This window comes from Quercus suber, unplaced genomic scaffold, assembly GCF_002906115.3.
Source record: "Quercus suber isolate HL8 unplaced genomic scaffold, Cork oak 2.0 scaffold_180, whole genome shotgun sequence".
Lineage (NCBI taxonomy): Eukaryota > Viridiplantae > Streptophyta > Magnoliopsida > Fagales > Fagaceae > Quercus > Quercus suber.
The window spans coordinates 731,407-750,647 of record NW_027069639.1 but is presented as its reverse complement, the minus strand read 5'-3'; the positions used below and the strand labels follow the sequence as shown (position 1 = coordinate 750,647).

Genomic DNA, 19,241 nt, shown 5'->3' with positions numbered 1-19,241 from the left:
GGTCCGCTGGGCCTCTTTGTATAAGACTTGGGGACCCATTCCCATCACATCTATCCCCCTCTTTGTCCTAAATGGACCGAATAAACTGTACTGGGATTTCGCTCATTCTCTCTGCCCGTCTCTTTCGTTTCTCAGTCTAACTCCTCAGGACTCTCTCACACAGTCAGGTAATCTCTCTCTCTCTCTCTCTCTCTCTCTCTCTCTCTCTCCCCGATCGGTCTCTCTATGGAGTTCAATTTTCCTCTATCCCAGGCCTCACTCTTTTCCTTCATTCTTCTATTTATACCTTTTAGGGATTACAAATTTTTGGGCCCAATGCTTATTTTTCCCTTTTTGTTATTCCTGTATATTTTTATTCTTTCATATGCAATTTTTCTCAGCTACTAAACATGGATTAGGTTGATCAAATTGGGTATAAAAAAAATTAGGGATTTGTTTCAATTTTAGTTTTTTTCCCAATAAATTTACGCTACAAAACTGAAATTGGGTTCGTTTTGTGTTGTTATTGATCTAAGCATAATCATAACTGAACTTCACCGTTTCGTTTTCAGATACATTAATATGACCTTGATGAAATCCTTTTACAAGGGGGTAGTTTTCAATTTCGTCCCTATACATTTTTATTGTGGCAATTTTATCCATCAGCTATTTATTTGTGTCAATTTCGTCCTCAACTTTCAAAACCAGGTCAATTTTGAGGATCGAATTGACCTTATTTTGAAAGTTGACGGACAAAATTGACACGAGTAATAGTTAAGGAACTACGATTTTGAAAGTTAGGGCAAAAGCAGTCTAGTGTTCAAGTGTACAGGGCGGGATACAAGACCAAAATGTGGTCATTTTTTGGACTTATGTTGTGTCTGTGTCATGTCAAGAGCACTAGACAGAAGCCAAACCTTGAAAATTATAGGATAAAATTGAAACCGTGACAAATGTGCAGGACCAAAATTGTAGTTTGGTCTTTTTTTTGGGGAGAGGGGGGGGGGGGGGGGGGGGGGGGGGAGATTTAAGGAAAATTTTGTTTGCTTGAATATGATATGGCTACTGAAAATTGAAGCTTTCGATTCGCTGTTTATTTTCGATGAATAAAGTTAAACTCTCTTTGTGGTGTGGTGTGGTATTGAAAGTTGATGAGTTTGATGCATTGTGTTGTGGTGCAGTTTTAAAATGTCAGATCCATACGAGAAAGCGAAAGGAGGGAGATTGACCTTCAAAGGGGAAGTCTCGCCACTCGCAGCAAATCCATTGATAAGAAGAAACAGAAGAAAAAGAAGAAGAACAAGGATAAGGAACTCACGAACGATGAACCTATTTTAGACATGGAGGCAGGGGTTGAGGATGCTCATGCTACAGGTGGCGATGAATCTGGACAAACAGGAGGAGTAGAATACACGATCGATGCTGCCAAGCGCATGAAGTATGAGCAGCTCTTCCCAGTTGAGGCCAAGAAGTTCAGTTATGATCCAAAGGCCAAAACCAAGTCTATTGAGGACGCTCTTGATGACCGTGTCAAGAAGAAGGCTGATCGTTACTGTAAATAAGACCAATAAATATAAGATGGGAGTAACGATTTCTTTCTCTGGGGATGAGGCATAATGGAATGGCTGAGCTTGTACAGAAGTCTAGTTTGGAAATTTTGGTTCCAGAAGCTGCTAGCAATGTACTATGCTCTGTAGTTGACTCAAAGAAGAAACCAACACTTTTCTAGTAAGCCCTTTTTATTCTGTAATCATTGTAAACCCTTTTAAAGAGCTATTGTTTGAGGCCAAAAGAAAAAGTTCATCTCCTTCTCTAATGATTCCCGCTTCAATTACATTGCTCTCACTTTCCTCATATCTATTAATTTAGGAATCTCTGTTGTTAGTTGTTACCTGTGCACATATCAGTCTTGCATGTTAATTTCTTTAGCTTAGATTCTGTTGGTATATTGAGCTTGGCATTTTTTTATAGTTTTGTTAGTTGTGTGGCGATCACTACAATTGGAGCGAGTGAATTGCATGAAGTTACTAGGGTGCTTTATCATGTGTTATGGAATATTGTCATATTTAGTTAAATCAGATTATGCCTTTGAATTGCTTGCTTATTTGATTTGCATTATGATGCTGGGAGTGTTCTATGTTGAAACTTGTACTATTGAACTTATCGTGTTATGCATACTTTGAGTTTCCTCTAGATATTATTATGTTGGAGTTATGCTATGTACTTGGTTTGTTTAAGCATTTGTTATGTGAATTGGTAAATGTTATGATGAAGTTAGGGGTATCAAAGAAATTTGAACTATTTTTTCCAATAACATTATTAGTTTTAGTGGAAGTGGGAAGCATTATTAATCTTATTTTTCCTATAACTTTATTACTAGTTTGAATGGAATAGGGAAACGTTATTAATCTTGGTATGTGTGAAAGACATGGATGGTGAAGCTTCTAACTAATTGGATTATGATACAACCAATCATAGCTAGAATGATGCATCTATTTGAAACAAGTTAGGTGAATCCTATTGCAAGGATATGAGGTTAGAGAAATTAGCAGTTCCTCTTTACAATTGCCTTGAATCCAGTTTTGGACGACCTTATGAAGATTGAGATAATGTGCCATTCACGATTTCACCAATGAACTACTTTCTTATTTGCTGGAATTTTCATAGAATACTAGGATTTAAGAGCTGGGGGTATGTGGCGGGGTGGGGATTTCTGATGCCCATCACTGCTACGATTGCATGCTGCAGGAGAAAGACAGAGATGGGTGTATATATACTAACAGATTTGTTCTATGAATGGAAGATGTATGGTTTCAAGAAATAAAAGATGAGAGTTATTAGGTGACTTTCCCTTTTCTTGCTGCCTAAACTCTCAAATCATTTCATTGTATTTCAGTACGAATAAGAACAAAACACTTGCAGTTCTCAGAGATGCTTATTAGTTATTGTTGATTCCGTTCTTTCGCAGATTTGAGTGCTGCAGTAGGTTTAATAGGCTTAAGGTATGCAAGGGCATTGTCCCCTTTGATTATGATTACATTTTATTGTTGGTTTGTCCAGTTTAATTAAGTTTTCTTGGGTCATGTTTTTATTCTCTTTCTCAATCTTTGTATTTTTTTGAACCCGTGACCTTGAACTCTTGGATTGATCTGTTTACTATTTTACTCAGTATCCCAAAATAAAAATAAAAATAAAAATGAAATCTTAATTTGTGTTCTATTTTGAAGGGTACTGTACGAGGTCCTTCTAGGATTATTTCCCATTTCCGATTTGGCATTTTGCATATTGTTTTTTTCATAGGATAGGGTTTGAAATCTATAGCTTCTGTTCTATGAGTGATCATATTTTAATTTTAACTTTTATCTACGACGTCCTGAGTGATTAGCAATAGTCATTTTTCTATGCATAATTGTAGACAACAAAATCCAAGTGTTTTTGTTTGTTTTTTTTTTTTTTTTTTGAGAAGAACAAAGTCCGAGTGTTGATCAACCTTTTTTTTTTTTGAGGGGGGAGTGTTGATTAACTTGATTTGACTAGTTGAGGCAACATGATATTTTTTAGTTCATCTGTTCATCCAAAATAAAATAAAAAAATGATATAGTCCAGCAATATTAAAAGCTAAGGGGTAGAGAACGCTCCAAGGATTTTGAGTGTCCAAACTCTTAAATTATTATTATTTAAGAATGCATTTCTGTCAAGCTGCATTAAATTATTATTATTTAATGAAGCACAATTTTTTTTTTGGGTAAACAGAGTAGAATTATATTAAATAAAATCAGCAGTTACAATGGAGGAATTCTTAGGTACTTCCGGAGTATAAAGAATGATGCTTCCTCTTCTCACATTTATAGTGAGATCTGCTCATTAAATTCATGGTGTGGTCCATCATAAATGTGAGAGGAGGAAGCATCATTTCTTCGGACTCTATGAGTACATAAGAATTTTCCTTTATAACCCGAGTGGCTTGGTTATACAAAACAGCACAAGTTAAGGATGTTCAATTCAGACTCTATTATTATTTTTTCATTCTTTTGAAAAAAGTAGTCAGGCTGTACATAATTTTCTTGAATTTGTTTGTGCAATTAATGAACATTTACATGATTTTTTTTATTGTTTATTTATGATAATTCGATAGTTCTTGAATTTTTTTGTGCAATCAATGAACATTTACATGATTTTTTTAAAAATAATAATTCAATAGTTGGAAGGGAGAAATTTAAACAATTAAACTTTTGAATTTTTTTGTTGAAAACACTAAGAAATACCAATTTAATTACAAGATTTTTGGCATTATGCGTATTTATTTATTTTGAAAAAAAAAAAAAGCATGCATTACAAATCACAATTATTTTTCTTTTTGATAAGAAAAAATATACCGATAAGATTCAAAATAAGGAAATTCACTTAAAGATAGGGATAAACCCCCTAGTGGAGCAATGAACATCCCCTCAATTTTTAATTAAATATTATTTATTTATTTTTAATTGTATATGCATATTTTATAATTTTTCTAAAGGTTGTACCCAAAAAATAAGAGTTTTCTCCCCAAAAACAAAAGTATTGATCAACTAAATTATAATAATGCTATATACACTTTTTTAAAATTCTATTCTCAAGATTTTATTAAGAAATGTGCGGGTACCTAAGGACCAAGGAGGAAGTTGTAGGGTCGAAACACTGGGCCGAGGCCCGAAGAGGAATAGGAGAGGTTGAGGCATTAATTTGGACACGCTACTAGACACGGGCTCAAAGAGCAATAACGCCCGAGGAGGGAGATGGATCCGCCAAAGTACCCTATGGTACTCAACAGAAGGGGTTGCAAACTAAAGAAGGTAGAAGTCAATGGTAGGTGAGGAACTTTCGGGTTGGAACTGCCTGTCGCATCCACATTAAATGATATACACCAGTTTTATTAGCCGCATTAATGAGGAAATGGCCTGAACAGTGCTAACCACAGCTAAGCAAGCTACTTCTGCCATCTACTTCAAATGCAAAAGGTAACAGGTGTTGGAAAGGGATGAAGATCAGGTAGAAATGAACGGAGAAGATATGATGGGAAAAAGCTATATAAGGAGGGGTAAGGGCATTGGGAAAGAGGATCGAAAAAAGAGAGAAAAAGAAGATATAGGAGAGGAAAGAGGAATAGTGTTATATTCTATGTAAATCTTGCCTTCTCGGGAGCCTTTGTTTAGAGCTGTTTTCCCATCTAATTCTGAATATAAGCTGGACCTCTCCCAAAATTGTTCTCAGGCAGAGCCCATGTTAGTTTTCTATTCCATCTCTCACAAATTCTATTGGTTTGGGCCAAGTTTAACAAATTCAACCCACTACTTTAAGTGAGCTTGGACGCCAACATTTTTGGCCCTTACTAAATGTATATATTATAAAATAAAAATAATAATAACAGCTCATTGCGACTTCAATTGTAACATCAATTGTAACATTATGAATTTGAAAAAAGCATCCACAGGAAAATAAAAACTGATGAAATTTATTATATAAAATATTGTCATTGAACATAGCTTTGATAAAAGTTGCTAAGTTCTTTATTTTATTTTATTTTTTATATTTGTATAACAAACTATATAGCCTTGTATGCTCAATAATGATTATGGGCCCGTTTGGTAGAGGAGTTAGTAATGTTATTTATAATTTTTTGAAATACGTGTGAGTGAAAAAGTATGTGAAAAAATATGTAATATTATTTAAAAACTGAAAATGAGTGTTTGAAATGCTTTATCAAACCCTATAAGTTTCTTTAAAGATGTTGGAGTGTGCATATATAATATCAAAGTTGATAATTTTTATATATAGGATCATATACTTATGGATCAAAGCTCTTTTAGCGTTATTCAACCAATTTTTTTTTTTTAGTATTATAAATTAATATTCACCCATGCGAACGCTCACATACTAATGCATGAGTTTGTCTTGACTCATGCATTAATTCAGTAGTCCATCTCCCAACTAATTTGATTTTTGTTAGAAACATCACAACTAGTTTTTTTAGAGAGTTTAATTTATAAAGATCGTTTTTTATGATAATTCTTTATTATCAAATTAAGATATTAATTCATTTTTGAGATAGGCAGAAATTGAACCCTAAATATCTTATTCAATAATAAAAAAATTTATCAATTAGACTAATTGGAACCCACCATAATGTGCAAATGAAAATGCAAAACTTGGACAACCAATTTTATATTTTTTATTACGTGATAAATTTGATTTTTGTTTTATTGGTTGAAGCAGTTCAAATTTTCTGTCCTATTTTTCCTGCTTCATTTTATACTCTACTAATAAATATTTGTCACATATTCACTTAATTAATTAAATATTATCATTATTGACTTATAATTAATTAAGTGAATATTAATTAATTAAATACTATCAGTATTGACTTATAATTAATTAAGTGAATATTTGATAAATGTAGGGTCTGTTTTTGTAGCCCTCAGCCCAAAAGATATGGGTCAAAGGCCCAACGAACCCAGAACAATGAATTTGTAGAGAGTGGATCGAAGGTTTAGGCGCTGGCCGGCGTTTTTGAAGCATGAACACCTTTCTCTTTTATTGTCAAAAATACTTAGAACAGTTTACAACTGGGGGATGCTCCTCGGCCCATGGCCGAGGAGGCTTTTTTCCTCTCCCCTCCCAGAAAAAGCCCTCCTCTTATATTTTGCTCACATTTCTTATATATCCCCATCTTCTTCCTCCTGTTGACCATCTATTGGCCTTCTTCCTGACGGCCTATCCCATCAAAAGTCATATCCGTGCTCAAGTGGTTCACCCTGATCGATGTCACCCTGGCAAGGGGTTACATCCCCATTAATGCGGCCAGAGGGGTTAGGTGAACGTATTCAATGCCGAGGTGACGGTTCGACCAGAGCTTGCCCTTCTCCGTACCGAGGCCTCGGACGACCGAGGATAGGGTCACCCTCGGACCCATCGTGCGTCCTCGGCGTGGGCCATTTGGGCCTGGGTTGAAGTGGGCCTCGGCTAATCGATTTTCTAGCCCCACAATAGTCCCTCAAAATCTTGCTGCACGCATCCTCGGGCGGGGAGAAGGATTTTGACATCCTCGGCCTCACCCTCCCATCCTTTCGTCAGTGCTGGGGCCCATTCACCTGCCAAGGGCACGTCGCTGACGTTTCGGAGCACGTAACGTGTCCATCATTAAATTCAGGTGGCTCTGTGCCCCCCACGTCCAATGAGGCATTACCCATCCAGCGGTGGAGATTCGTCTTGCATTTATGAGCGGGAAAACCCGCATGGTTCCTCGATTTGGGGTATAAATACCTGTACGAACCGCTTCTTCCAGTTCCCCATTTGTAATCGAGAACATTCGTGCGCCCCTCCTGAGTTCGGCCTCACTCTTATTAGTACCTCCAGCACAAAAGCCTGTCCAAGGAGCCCTTCCTCTTTCCTGTAAGTCGTTCTGTCTCTCTTTCTCTTTGCCCCTTTTTCTACTTCGCCTGTTCTTTCTTAGTTCTTTTAGGCGTCTACTAGGATGGGTAGATTTAAGAAATACATCGATACTGAGGAGGCAATGGAGAAATTCATCACCGACTATAAAATTCCCAGCAATGTGAATCTGAGACATTGTGAGGACGGGGAGTGGCGCACATACAGGCAGGAGGGCGAGGTGGTAATTCCCGTAGTCGCCTTCCTTGAAGGGGGGATGACGATCCCCATGGGGTCGGTGATGAGGGATTACCTCATGCACTTTCGGTTAGCCCCCACCTAGTGTGGAATAAATGTCTTTAGGATTCTGGGCTGTGTGGACGCCATGAACGAGAAGATGGGGCTGAGGCTGACCCACCATGACGTGAACTGGTGTTACAATCTTCAGCTTCTTAAGGGCAAGTCGTATTACCTAAAGACGAGAGACGACAGGGTGCGGCTCATTTAGTGCCTCCCCGAGTCCAGCAAGGGTTTCTATGAGGATTTCCTCATTGTGTCGGGGGAATGGCACGATGACCTTCACTGCCCAACAACAGAGGGAATACCAGGTGTGGCAGTGGGAGATAAATAGGGTTTCAAGCTCTCATCTTTTTTCTTTCGCCCCTTTCTTTTTTACTAACGTCGTGGTGCTTTCCGTTTGCAGACTCGCACGCCTTCCAGCGTCACTTCCATCTAATTAACCGGGAAGATTTGCAAAAGGTGCTGAGGGCGCCGGTGTACATAAACAAGGACGACAACCAGGTTAGGGCCGCCCACATAATTTTGGGTTATACACCTACCCAGAAATCGTTTCCGGTTCCGAAGCACATCATCCTCACCAACGATCCTCGGCTCCAGAGGATTACTGTGACCAAGGACAGATTTTCGTTATCCGAGAAGCCCTCCGACCAGGAAACTGTCACATTAGCCGTCCCTTCCTCTTTCCAACTGTTTGCCGAGGCCAATGAGGAAGCTCCAGAGGGGGAAGGGGACGCGTTTGAAGTTTTCGCTCAGCTTGATCAGTCCGAGGATCCTCCCGGGGATTTGGGTGATCCCAATCTGATCGAAACAGACCTCCTTGCTTCAGAAGCCACTCCTCGGTCGTCAATGGGTTACAAGAGAAGGCCCACCACCAACTTGCTAGACTTGCTTGAGGGCCAGCCGGGGGAGTCCCAACAGAAAACTCCTACTCCTCCTTCGAAGGCTAAGTCGACTTCCGCTCAGCAGAAGCTCCCTCCTTCTCCTTCTCAGATGCGCTCGCCCTCTGGGGCCGTGTCTGCTGGTCCTAAGAAGAAGAAGGATAAGGGTAAAAGGATCGTGGAGGACAGGACGGTGTCCTCACAGGAGGAGGACACTACTCTGCGGCCGTCCAAGCAGCTTAAGATAGGCGACCCGAGCCAGGAAAGGCAGGTCGTCGATACCACCTCCTCCGAGGTCCAGGCTTGGCTCCCCGCCCCGATGCTCCGTGGGGAGCCTTTGAGGGATAACGCCTCCCTCAGGGATTTCAATGAAGGTGAAGGTACGCGCGTAGCAGACGCACTGGAGAGGAGCCTGCTGCTCCCGGCGGACATGGCTGAACTTAACTCTTTAACGAGCGAGCAGGTCTTCCTCAGCCTTAAGCGATATGTGGCGATGGTAAGGGCTACAACCTCAACTCTTCTCCCACTATTTTCCTCTTATTGGGCTCATAGCACACTGGTTACTCTGGCAGGCTGTCCAAGCTATCTTTAGGTTTGAGGGGGCGGCGAATAACCAGAAGGAGGACCTCAAACGGGAGCGTGCTTGGCACTACGAGGCCACCCGGACCCTGAAGAATTCCGAGGCTGACCTCGCCAAGGCCCGAGAGGCTTTGACGGCGGTGACCAGGGAGCGGGACAATGCTCTGTCTGGTCTCAAAGGTGCCCAGACTCAGGTCGATGAGCAGATGACGCGCCTGGGCGAGGCTGAGGAGTAATTGCGGACCGCGAGGGGTCTAATCGCTGATCTGCAGGCTAAGGCGGTAAAGGCTGAAGAGTCCCAGAGGGGCGCCGAATGGGCTAGAGACCAGGCTATGCGGGCTAAGGACGAGGCTGACCACGGCAGGGAGATGGCCGAGCACGCTAGGGAGGAGACTGAGACCACAGCCTACGCTGATGGGATGGCTGCGGTAGAGGCCGCCTACAAGGCTCAAGTCCCGGGGGTGTGTAGGCGATATTGTTCGCAGGTCTGGGCTGAGGCCCTCAAACAAGCTGGGGTGGAGGCTGCGTCCGACCTGTGGAAGGTGGAGAACGTGTATTACCCCCCCGCTATCCGTGAGGCCGCCCCGGAGGACCCTGAGGTTGGGGGGATTGCTGAAGAGGTGCAGGCAGCTGAACTGGGGGAACATTCGAGTGAGGAGGTGCCCCCAAAGATAGTGGAGATCCCTTCCGATGATCCAGCCCCCACCACTGAGGAAGTAGCTGCTCTCGCCGCACCCCCGCAGACCATCCCCTTAGGCCAGGGCTCGGAGGGGTCAGGGGTTGCCTCTGTCCAGCCTGAGCAAGAGTAGACTCCCCGGCGTCTCGGCTCGCCCTACTTTCACGTCGTCATTTTATTTTGTTATACTTCTCTTCTATGTACTGTGGCTCTTGCCATGCAATTTTTACGAACTCATCGTTGTAATGCGAATTTGATTTCCCTTTATTTGAATTGTTTATTTGTGTACACGCTGCCTGCTTTTCCTTTCTTCCTTAGATCTGTATGACTTTAGCTTGAATTGCATGTCGGTCAGTTGCGCCAGTAACGATGATAAGGAGAGAGAACGTATGCATGGGCAGCTCTCTTGCGTTTCAAGGGCCAGGTGGGGCTTGGTCCTTTCCTAACTTGGGATATTTTGTAGTTAGCCTCCCTGTAGACCTGAGTCCGAGGGCCATGCGATACCCCTGTTCTGTTCGGCACCATGGTCTAGTTGAGCGGTTAGTTTCTCCACAGGCCTGAGTCCGAGGACCACGCAGTGCCTTGATTCTGTCTAACGCTTTCATCTCTCTGTAAGTATCTAGTTTCCCCACAGGTTTGAGTCCGAGGACCATGCAATACCTTGGTTCTGTCTAGCACCCAGGTATAGAGGAGCGAGTAGTTTCCCCATAGGCCTGAGTCCGAGGACCATGCAGTGCCTTGGTTCTGTCTAACGCTTTCATTTCTCTGTAAGTATCTAGTTTCCCCATAGGTTTGAGTCCGAGGACCATGCAATACCTTGGTTCTGTCTAGCACCCAGGTATAGAGGAGCAAGTAGTTTCCCCATAGACCTGAGTCCGAGGACCATGCAGTGCCTTGGTTCTGTCTAACGCTTTCATTTCTCTGTAAGTATCTAGTTTCTCCATAGGTTTGAGTCCGAGGACCATGCAATACCTTAGTTCTGTCTAGCACCCAGGTATAGAGGAGCGAGTAGTTTCCCCATAGGCCTGAGTCCGAGGACCATGTAGTGCCCTGGTTCTGTCTAACGCTTTCATTTCTCTGTAAGTATCTAGTTTCCCCATAGGTTTGAGTCCGAGGACCATGCAATACCTTGGTTCTGTCTAGCACCCAGGTATAGAGGAGCGAGTAGTTTCCCCATAGGCCTGAGTCCGAGGACCATGCAGTGCCTTGGTTCTTTCTAACGCTTTCATTTCTCTGTAAGTATCTAGTTTCCCCATAGGTTTGAGTCCGAGGACCATGCAATACCTTGGTTCTATCTAGCACCCAGGTATAGATGAGAGAGTAGTTTCCCCATAGGCCTTAGTCCGAGGACCATGCAGTGCCTTGGTTCTGTCTAATGCTTTCATTTCTCTGTAAGTATCTAGTTTGCCCATAGGTTTGAGTCCGAAGACCATGCAATACCTTGGTTCTGTCTAGTACCCAGGTATAGAGGAGCGAGTAGTTTCCTCATAGGCCTAAGTCCGAGGACCATGCAATGCCTTGGTTCTGTCTAACGCTTTCATTTCTCTGTAAGTATCTAGTTTCCCCATAGGTTTGAGTCCGAAGACCATGCAATACCTTGGTTCTGTCTAGTACCCAGGTATAGAGGAGCGAGTAGTTTCCCCATAGGCTTGAGTCCGAGGACCATGCAGTGCCTTGAATGCAATACCTTGGTTCTGTCTAGTACCCAGGTATAGAGGAGCGAGTAGTTTCCCCATAGGCCTGAGTCCGAGGACCATGCAGTGCCTTGGTTCTGTCTAACGCTTTCATTTTTCTGTAAGTAGGGGTTTGTCCTCGGACCGCTTTACTGGAGACGATTCCTCCTTCGGTCGGATTAGGATCTTACACGTGGCGTTGATCTCGCCTCCAGCTCGAGCCCCCATCTTTTTTATGTACGAAGCGTCCCTTGGCTGTTCGTGTTCCGCGCCTGACGTTTCGGTGCGCGAGACGCGCCTTCATTGATGCCCTCGTGAATTAGCACAAATCCAACGGTCTACGGTCCCCTTGGAATTTGGTGGCCTCATTATTAGCCCTGCTGGTAAGTCTCTTTTCGAATTCTGCGTGGATTAATTCTCACCAACCTCCACCCTCTATATAAGGCTTTCTGGGGGGATGGTTTCTCCATACTCCATGAACTTTCCAACGCAAACAGAAAAAACACACCCTTTCAGCTCCCCAAGCCCCTTTAATAACCCCGCCGGAATTGTGACCGGAGTTAGTAGATATGGGGCGGCTTTGGGCGGGTGTGAGGACATCCGTGCCAAGAGCCGTTGTGGCCGCAGCCCCCACTGGGCTTCCATCGCGGCAGAGTCTAGGCGTAACCCCGATGGCGCCATACACGGTGGCCCGGAGGGATGTCGTTGAAGTACCTAATGTCTCTCCTCGGAGCGCACCCCCAACGGAGGAGACGTGCGAACTCATGTCATGGCCGGTGCCCGAGTGTTGCCGTCTCCGACGACCAACGCTCGTGAGGAGTGGAGAGAATCAAAGGAACATCACGGGGGAAGGCGTCCCGGTGCCCCTGCATCTGCTCCTTACTTTATTCAAGCTCCGCCGCACCGAGAAAGGAGTTGTTGGTGGCCTTGAAACAAGCTGGCCCTCCCCCTTCCCTGCTTTTATTGTCAAGTTCTCCCATTCTCTTGATGCCAATAAAAGCACGGGTTGACACTTCCCTCTAGCTAGTTTTAGGGCGGATCTACCTGGGCCTCTGATTGTAGAACTAGCTGGTAGGAATAGTTGTAAAGCACGCCTGCCTGAGCCTCTGATTGTAATCTGTAACTTTTCTTTTTATGAAATAATATCGAGCTCCCTTTCTTTGCTGTTGAATCTTCTCTTTTTTTTTTTCTTTTTTTTTTTTTTTTTGCATCACCACTGATCTTCGGTAGAATGGTTATTTAGAACAGTCGCCTGTTGCGCCGGCTGGCGCGCTAATCCTCCCCATAGACGGCGCCAATTGTAGGGTCTGTTTTTGTAACCCTCAGCCCAAAGGATATGGGTCAAAGGCCCAACAAACCCAGAACAATGAATTTGTAGAGAGTGGATCGAAGGTTTAGGCGCTGGCCGGCGTTTTTGAAGCATGAACACCTTTCTCTTTTATTGTCAAAAATACTTAGAACAGTTTACAACTGGGGGATGCTCCTCGGCCCATGGCCGAGGAGGCTTTTTTCTTCTCCCCTCCTAGAAAAAGCCCCCCTCTTACATTTTGCTCACATTTCTTATATATCCCCATCTTCTTCCTCCTGTTGACCATCTATTGGCCTTCTTCCTGACGGTCTATCCCATCAAAGGTCATATCCGTACTCAAGTGGTTCACCCTGATCGATGTCGCCCTGGCAAGGGGTTACATCCTCATTAATGCGGCCAGAGGGGTTAGGTGAACGTATTCAATGCCGAGGTGACGGTTCGACCAGAGCTTGTCCTTCTCCGTACCGAGGCCTCGGACGACCGAGGATAGAGTCACCCTCGAACCCATCGTGCGTCCTCGGCGTGGGTCATTTGAGCCTGAATTGAAGTGGACCTCGGCTAATCAATTTTTTAGCTCCACAATAAATATTTATTAATAAAATATAAAGTGAAACAGAAAATATGTGATAAAAAATTTAAACTCAAGCTAAAGAGTAGCCACAAAAGTTACGCAATGGCAAAGCACAAAAAATAAGGATTTTTTTTTAAAGAAGCTGATGGCTGCTATAAGTGGCACGGTGGCCTTGTCTGATCTTAGTAAATCTTAAGTCTTATCAACCACGTGAAAAAAGAGACATGCATCGTATTGCCCACCAAAAATCCAATACATCATCAACACTTGCCAACATTTCTGCACCGAATACCTGTTCCACCTTTCTGCTTTCCCAATCGAGTATATCCAAATTTTACAGCTGTATGTAAGGACTCTTTTCAATTTCCATAACCGCCACCCAACAAGTTCAATCAAACCGACTTCTCTGTCTTATCCATTTCATCTTTGGTCTTTCATCAGATTTTTTCTGTTGCATTTTATGCTTCTGCTGTGCTGTCCTGTTGCCCATAGATATTTTTATTTTATATATATATATATATATATCAACTTTTTAAGTATTTTAATTTGTTTGTATATATATAAGAATTTTACTAACGTGTGTTTTAAGGGTACATATTAATTTTTATTTTAAAAAAAAAATTTTTAAGAATTGAAAAAGTATTGACAACTTTTTCAATTCTCAAAAAAAAAATTTTAAAAATGAAAATCTTAATGTGTGTCTTAAGGACACACATTAACTGAACTCTATATATAATAGTAGTACATCCAAACACAAAGTTGGCCACCATTATGGTTTATTAACTTGTTAATAGTAATAATAAGGGGCACAAGTGATGGCTCCACATTAATAATATTTTTTATGGTATCTTATATTTGTGATCCAAACTTCACCTTCTATTTTCATTATTTACCTGTTACCAAAAATATATTTCATGACCCGATATATGCACTTTGCATCTTAAAACGTGTAGGTTCCATACAATATATGTATTTTGACTATTAAAGCGTATGAGTTATGCTAATGAGGGAAAAGATGCATATGAAATTATATGCATAAAATAATTGTTATTTTCAATTTGTTAATAATAATGTGGAATTTATATCTTATGAGAAAAATGTACATATATCAAAATGCACAATGCCTTCTTGACTGATAGACATGTAATAATTGCGGTATATTCTCGTTCTAAGGTCATCACCTTGGTGACCAACGGCCATTGACATGCAAACCCCTAGTAGACCATTTGCATTTGCAGGCAGAGACCATTTTTCCACGCACAAACATAGTCTCCATTAACAGCGCTGCTGCCACTCTTAGCTCAAATCCATTGGAGACGCATGTCCCTCAACCTACTCATTCTCTCACTTCTCCTAATTGGGCCAACCTTATTCGACTTGACTTACAATTTTAGCCCTTTCACCCACCATTCATAGCCCAGAATCCTACCAAACTTTCTAAAAGCCCTCTCTCTCTCTCTCTCTCTCTCTCTCTCATTGGTAAGTTAAAGTAGAAGTGATGACATGGCTTCCTTGTCTTTCTCCATTTGGGCAATGTTAATACGTGTCACCCAGTCAGCCAATTGACTAGGAGTGAGCAGCCAAACCCAAATAAGTACTTTAGCCTCGCCTTCCTAGAAACACACACACCACATTCCTTAACTCCTTTCCTTGCTTTAATGACCATTTCCAGAATTCTCATTTGTATCCCATAAAAATCTTGCTCTCTTCATTTTTTTTTTCTTTCACAATGTCTTTTCCACTTGGCGACAAATTGCACCGAGTCTCCTTAAAACTCTCTCAGATATGAGATATTTCTCTCTCTCTCAGTCGGTGGTCTTAGAAACTGCATGTGTGAAACACCGTTCATCCTCTCTTTGCATTCTTCACCACCGACTCCAAATTTAAAACCCTCTTATCATGGCTTTGCTAAACTGACCTGTCCACAAGTCTCTACTCTCGAGGAGTTTTTTTTTTTTTTTTTTCTTCCTCACAATCTCTCCCTGTCCATTCCTCCAACCCCATTAAAAATCAAGCACCAACCTTGCTCTCAAAGTATTCCACACAATACTTACCTGGTCAGAAAGAAAAAATAAAATAAAATCTTTCCCCCTCACATTCTCATAACCAACTCAAATATATATATATATATATATAAACATTGCATTGCTGATTGTCTTTCACAATATCACTGACTCACTCTTTCTTTCACTAGCTATGCCTGATAGATCAACCACAGGTACACAAACCAATAATGCCGATTCATTCAAAACCTTCCTGGAAGGCTGGATGGTCCGCCAAGAACACTACCTTGATGAGCTTCTCTCAGCTCAGCAACACTGCCACGACATGCAAGACGAGGACATCAAAGAACTATCTTCACGTGTGCTCGCCCATTACCAAGAATACTACGAAGCCAAGTCAAGAATAGCTCAAAGGGATATCTTCCTTGCTTTCTCTCCCACATGGCTAACCTCGTTCGAGCGAACCTTCCTCTGGATAGCTGGGTTTAAGCCCGGAGTGGTCTTCAGAATCGTCACCAACTCGGTGCTCGACATGTCCGAAGACCAAACACAGAGAATGAATAGGTTGTTGGAGGAGACCAAGTTGGAGGAACATTTTTTTTTTTTTTTTTTCTTCCTCACAATCTCTCCCTGTCCATTCCTCCAACCCCATTAAAAATCAAGCACCAACCTTGCTCTCAAAGTATTCCACACAATACTTACCTGGTCAGAAAGAAAAAATAAAATAAAATCTTTCCCCCTCACATTCTCATAACCAACTCAAATATATATATATATATATATAAACATTGCATTGCTGATTGTCTTTCACAATATCACTGACTCACTCTTTCTTTCACTAGCTATGCCTGATAGATCAACCACAGGTACACAAACCAATAATGCCGATTCATTCAAAACCTTCCTGGAAGGCTGGATGGTCCGCCAAGAACACTACCTTGATGAGCTTCTCTCAGCTCAGCAACACTGCCACGACATGCAAGACGAGGACATCAAAGAACTATCTTCACGTGTGCTCGCCCATTACCAAGAATACTACGAAGCCAAGTCAAGAATAGCTCAAAGGGATATCTTCCTTGCTTTCTCTCCCACATGGCTAACCTCGTTCGAGCGAACCTTCCTCTGGATAGCTGGGTTTAAGCCCGGAGTGGTCTTCAGAATCGTCACCAACTCGGTGCTCGACATGTCCGAAGACCAAACACAGAGAATGAATAGGTTGTTGGAGGAGACCAAGTTGGAGGAACGTGCACTTAACGATGAGCTAGCGAAGGTTCATGAAAGCATGGCGGGTCCAACAATGTTGGAGGCCGCGAGACGTAGCGTGAGGTTAGTGGACGGTGAAGCGAGTGAAGAGGAAACGGCTATGGCTACGTTGAGAGTGGCATTGGAGAGTGTGGTGGCGAATGCTGATTCGTTGAGGATGAGGACTGCGATGAAGGTGGTGGAGATACTGAGGCCAGCTCAGAAGGTGAGCTTTTTGGCTGGGGCGGCTCAGCTTCAGCTAAAGATCAGGAGCTGGGGATTGCAGAGACAAGAAGGTGAAAGACAAGAATCAACTATCAAGTGAGGATGAATGGTAGGTTTTAAATTGAGTAATGCTTGGGACACATAATTAGGCATAACTTTGTGTTCAACTTGCGCAATGTGTCAAGTTGTAGTTGGTAAAAGTATGAGGTGTGTAGCTACTACCTAGCTAGGTAGTTTTGATATTATTGATGAATGTTGACAGTAGAGTTCTATGATCTATGGTGGTCTGGTTGGGGCTGCATTTTTGTCAATCAACGGTGATCTATCATCTAAGACAACCATATGCTTTATCCACTATGGTTAAAGAAATAAATAAAAAGAAAGGAAGAAGAAGAAGAAAATGAAGCTTAGATCATATAAGACTCTAGGATCAATGTTAGATCGACCATATGCTTTATCCACTATGAAAAGATAGAATGTGTTATTTTCTACCATGCAAGTGTATTTATTTAATGGCAGACAAGAAAGAAACTCTGCATCGGCATGAGGCTGCAGATTTGTGAGTTGGTGTGTGTAGGTTTCTATATTTTAAGTCCGAATTTCTTTTCTTTTGTAGATACCAAATTGGGCTTTGGTAGTTTGGTTGTCTTACCCTCTTTTCCACACTCCATTCACATCATGTGTTAAGCGTGAATATTCTTGAAAAATGTGAATAACTTCTCTTTGAATACCTTATCTGAAAGTGCAAGATATTGTGAGCGTTAGGATTCACCTTGTTTTCTCACATTTGCATTTTGTTTGTGTTTTTTTTTGCGTATGAACAGTAATTACACTGTTTATGCACATGAATTTACGCAAGAGACAAAGTGCACTGTTTATATACTATTCACAAATCTCACAGCACTATTTACACATTTAAAAATTATTTTGTTTCAGTATTTTCAGTTTTTAACAAAATAAATTATATTCAAATTGACCCAATTCTATATATAGATAGAGTATTTTTGAAAAATGTGAATACCTTGTGCAGACAGGGAGTATTATTCAAAAATGTGAATACCAAATATGAAAGTGTAGACATTATTGTGTATGCGGTACTTGAAATAATAATTTTCTAATTTAAATATAAGAATAACACACAAAGTAAGTAAAAACTTTAAGTAAAAAAAAAAAAAAAAAAATTATAAAGGACGAGAAAAAAATGGATATTGAAATGTATCACTAAAAAGTAAAAATAGTGTTGAATTTTGTGACCATCTTTTCTTTTCTTTTTTAAATATAATTCGATTGTTACAATAAATGGGAGAAGAATTCGCTCCTCATGAAAGAGACCATGTAACATACTGACTTACAAGACTTTTTAGCATCTTTTTTTTTTTTTTTTTGATAAGTGAGTTACAAGACTTTTTAGCATCCTCCCATCAGTTTATAAAATGACATCCGAAATAAAGTCCAACAGAGTTGCTAAATATTGTTTTTTTTAGCAAAACTAATGTGGCTTAATTTTCTTTTTATGAGAACTAATGCGGCTTATTAGTTATGCATTGCAACCATATGACTTATTAACTTATTAGTTTATTGGTCAATGCATTTCTTTTTGTATTACAATTTCCAAATTTTAATACCGCATGACTGAATTTAATTTAGAATCTAAATACAACTACGGAACGAAGCTTATCCTAAAATGTGACAGTAGGTACCTATACTTCCAAGAAACAGCAGCAGCTAAACCTAAGACATCAGAGGACAAGTTCTGTTCTACCAAATTATGCTTGTAGTTAAAGATGCTGTCAAAAAATTAATTAGTACACACAACGATTCATCGAATTGCCGATGCTTATCTGAAGGTGATGATCTATTTTATGGGTCCACAAGCATGGATCTAGAACATTTCTTTTTCTAAACATAGGTGTCCAGAGCTTTTTGAGTTCCTGAGTAATGCCTCAATATATTATTCTTACACTGATTAATTACAAGGAGGAATAAAGAATCCCTTGGACCACTCTCAAAGCATTAGCTAGGAAACATAAATCCAGAACCTCATAGATCACACGAGGCCGAAAGGCCACTGATTAATTACAAGGAGGAATAAAGAATCCCTTGGACCACTCTCAAAGCATTAGCTAGGAAACATAAATCCAGAACCTCATAGATCACACGAGGCCGAAAGGCCACTAAACCAATCCCTTAGGGTTGAGTGGATCTAGAATATACTTGTTGCGTCTCCTTGGTACTTTTTTGAGTATAACACGGTGACCTCAAAAAAGGGACCACTCAGCTGAGCAACTTCAAGAGGTAAATTGAACCCTTGATTATGGGAGCGCCCTTAATCAAGGTATGGGTCATTGAGACTGATATAGTAACTTTGGTTGTCTAGTAATGTCTACCATTACTCCAGTAGA

The 19,241-nt window shown here is 41.3% G+C and overlaps 2 protein-coding genes across 2 annotated transcripts; both read left to right on the top strand.

The window, feature by feature from the left end:
* The first annotated feature begins 1,167 nt into the window (after positions 1-1,167).
* On the top strand, positions 1,168-1,795 carry LOC112005569 (uncharacterized). Its single transcript, XM_024037860.2, is given in 2 exon segments — positions 1,168-1,213; positions 1,216-1,795. Coding segments are annotated over 2 exon segments (372 nt in total). The 3' UTR covers positions 1,542-1,795.
* A 14,177-nt stretch (positions 1,796-15,972) lies between these two features.
* On the top strand, positions 15,973-17,454 carry LOC112005591 (protein ZW2). The gene has a single exon (XM_024037889.2). The coding sequence runs from the start codon at positions 16,217-16,219 to the stop codon at positions 16,937-16,939; it is 723 nt and encodes a 240-aa protein (XP_023893657.1). The 5' UTR covers positions 15,973-16,216; the 3' UTR covers positions 16,940-17,454.
* Positions 17,455-19,241: the final 1,787 nt, after the last annotated feature.

Bases quoted from the DNA above. Each gene is read 5' to 3' on its own strand.
- LOC112005591 (XM_024037889.2), top strand. From the start codon at position 16,217: ATGCCTGATAGATCAACCACAGGTACACAAACCAATAATGCCGATTCA.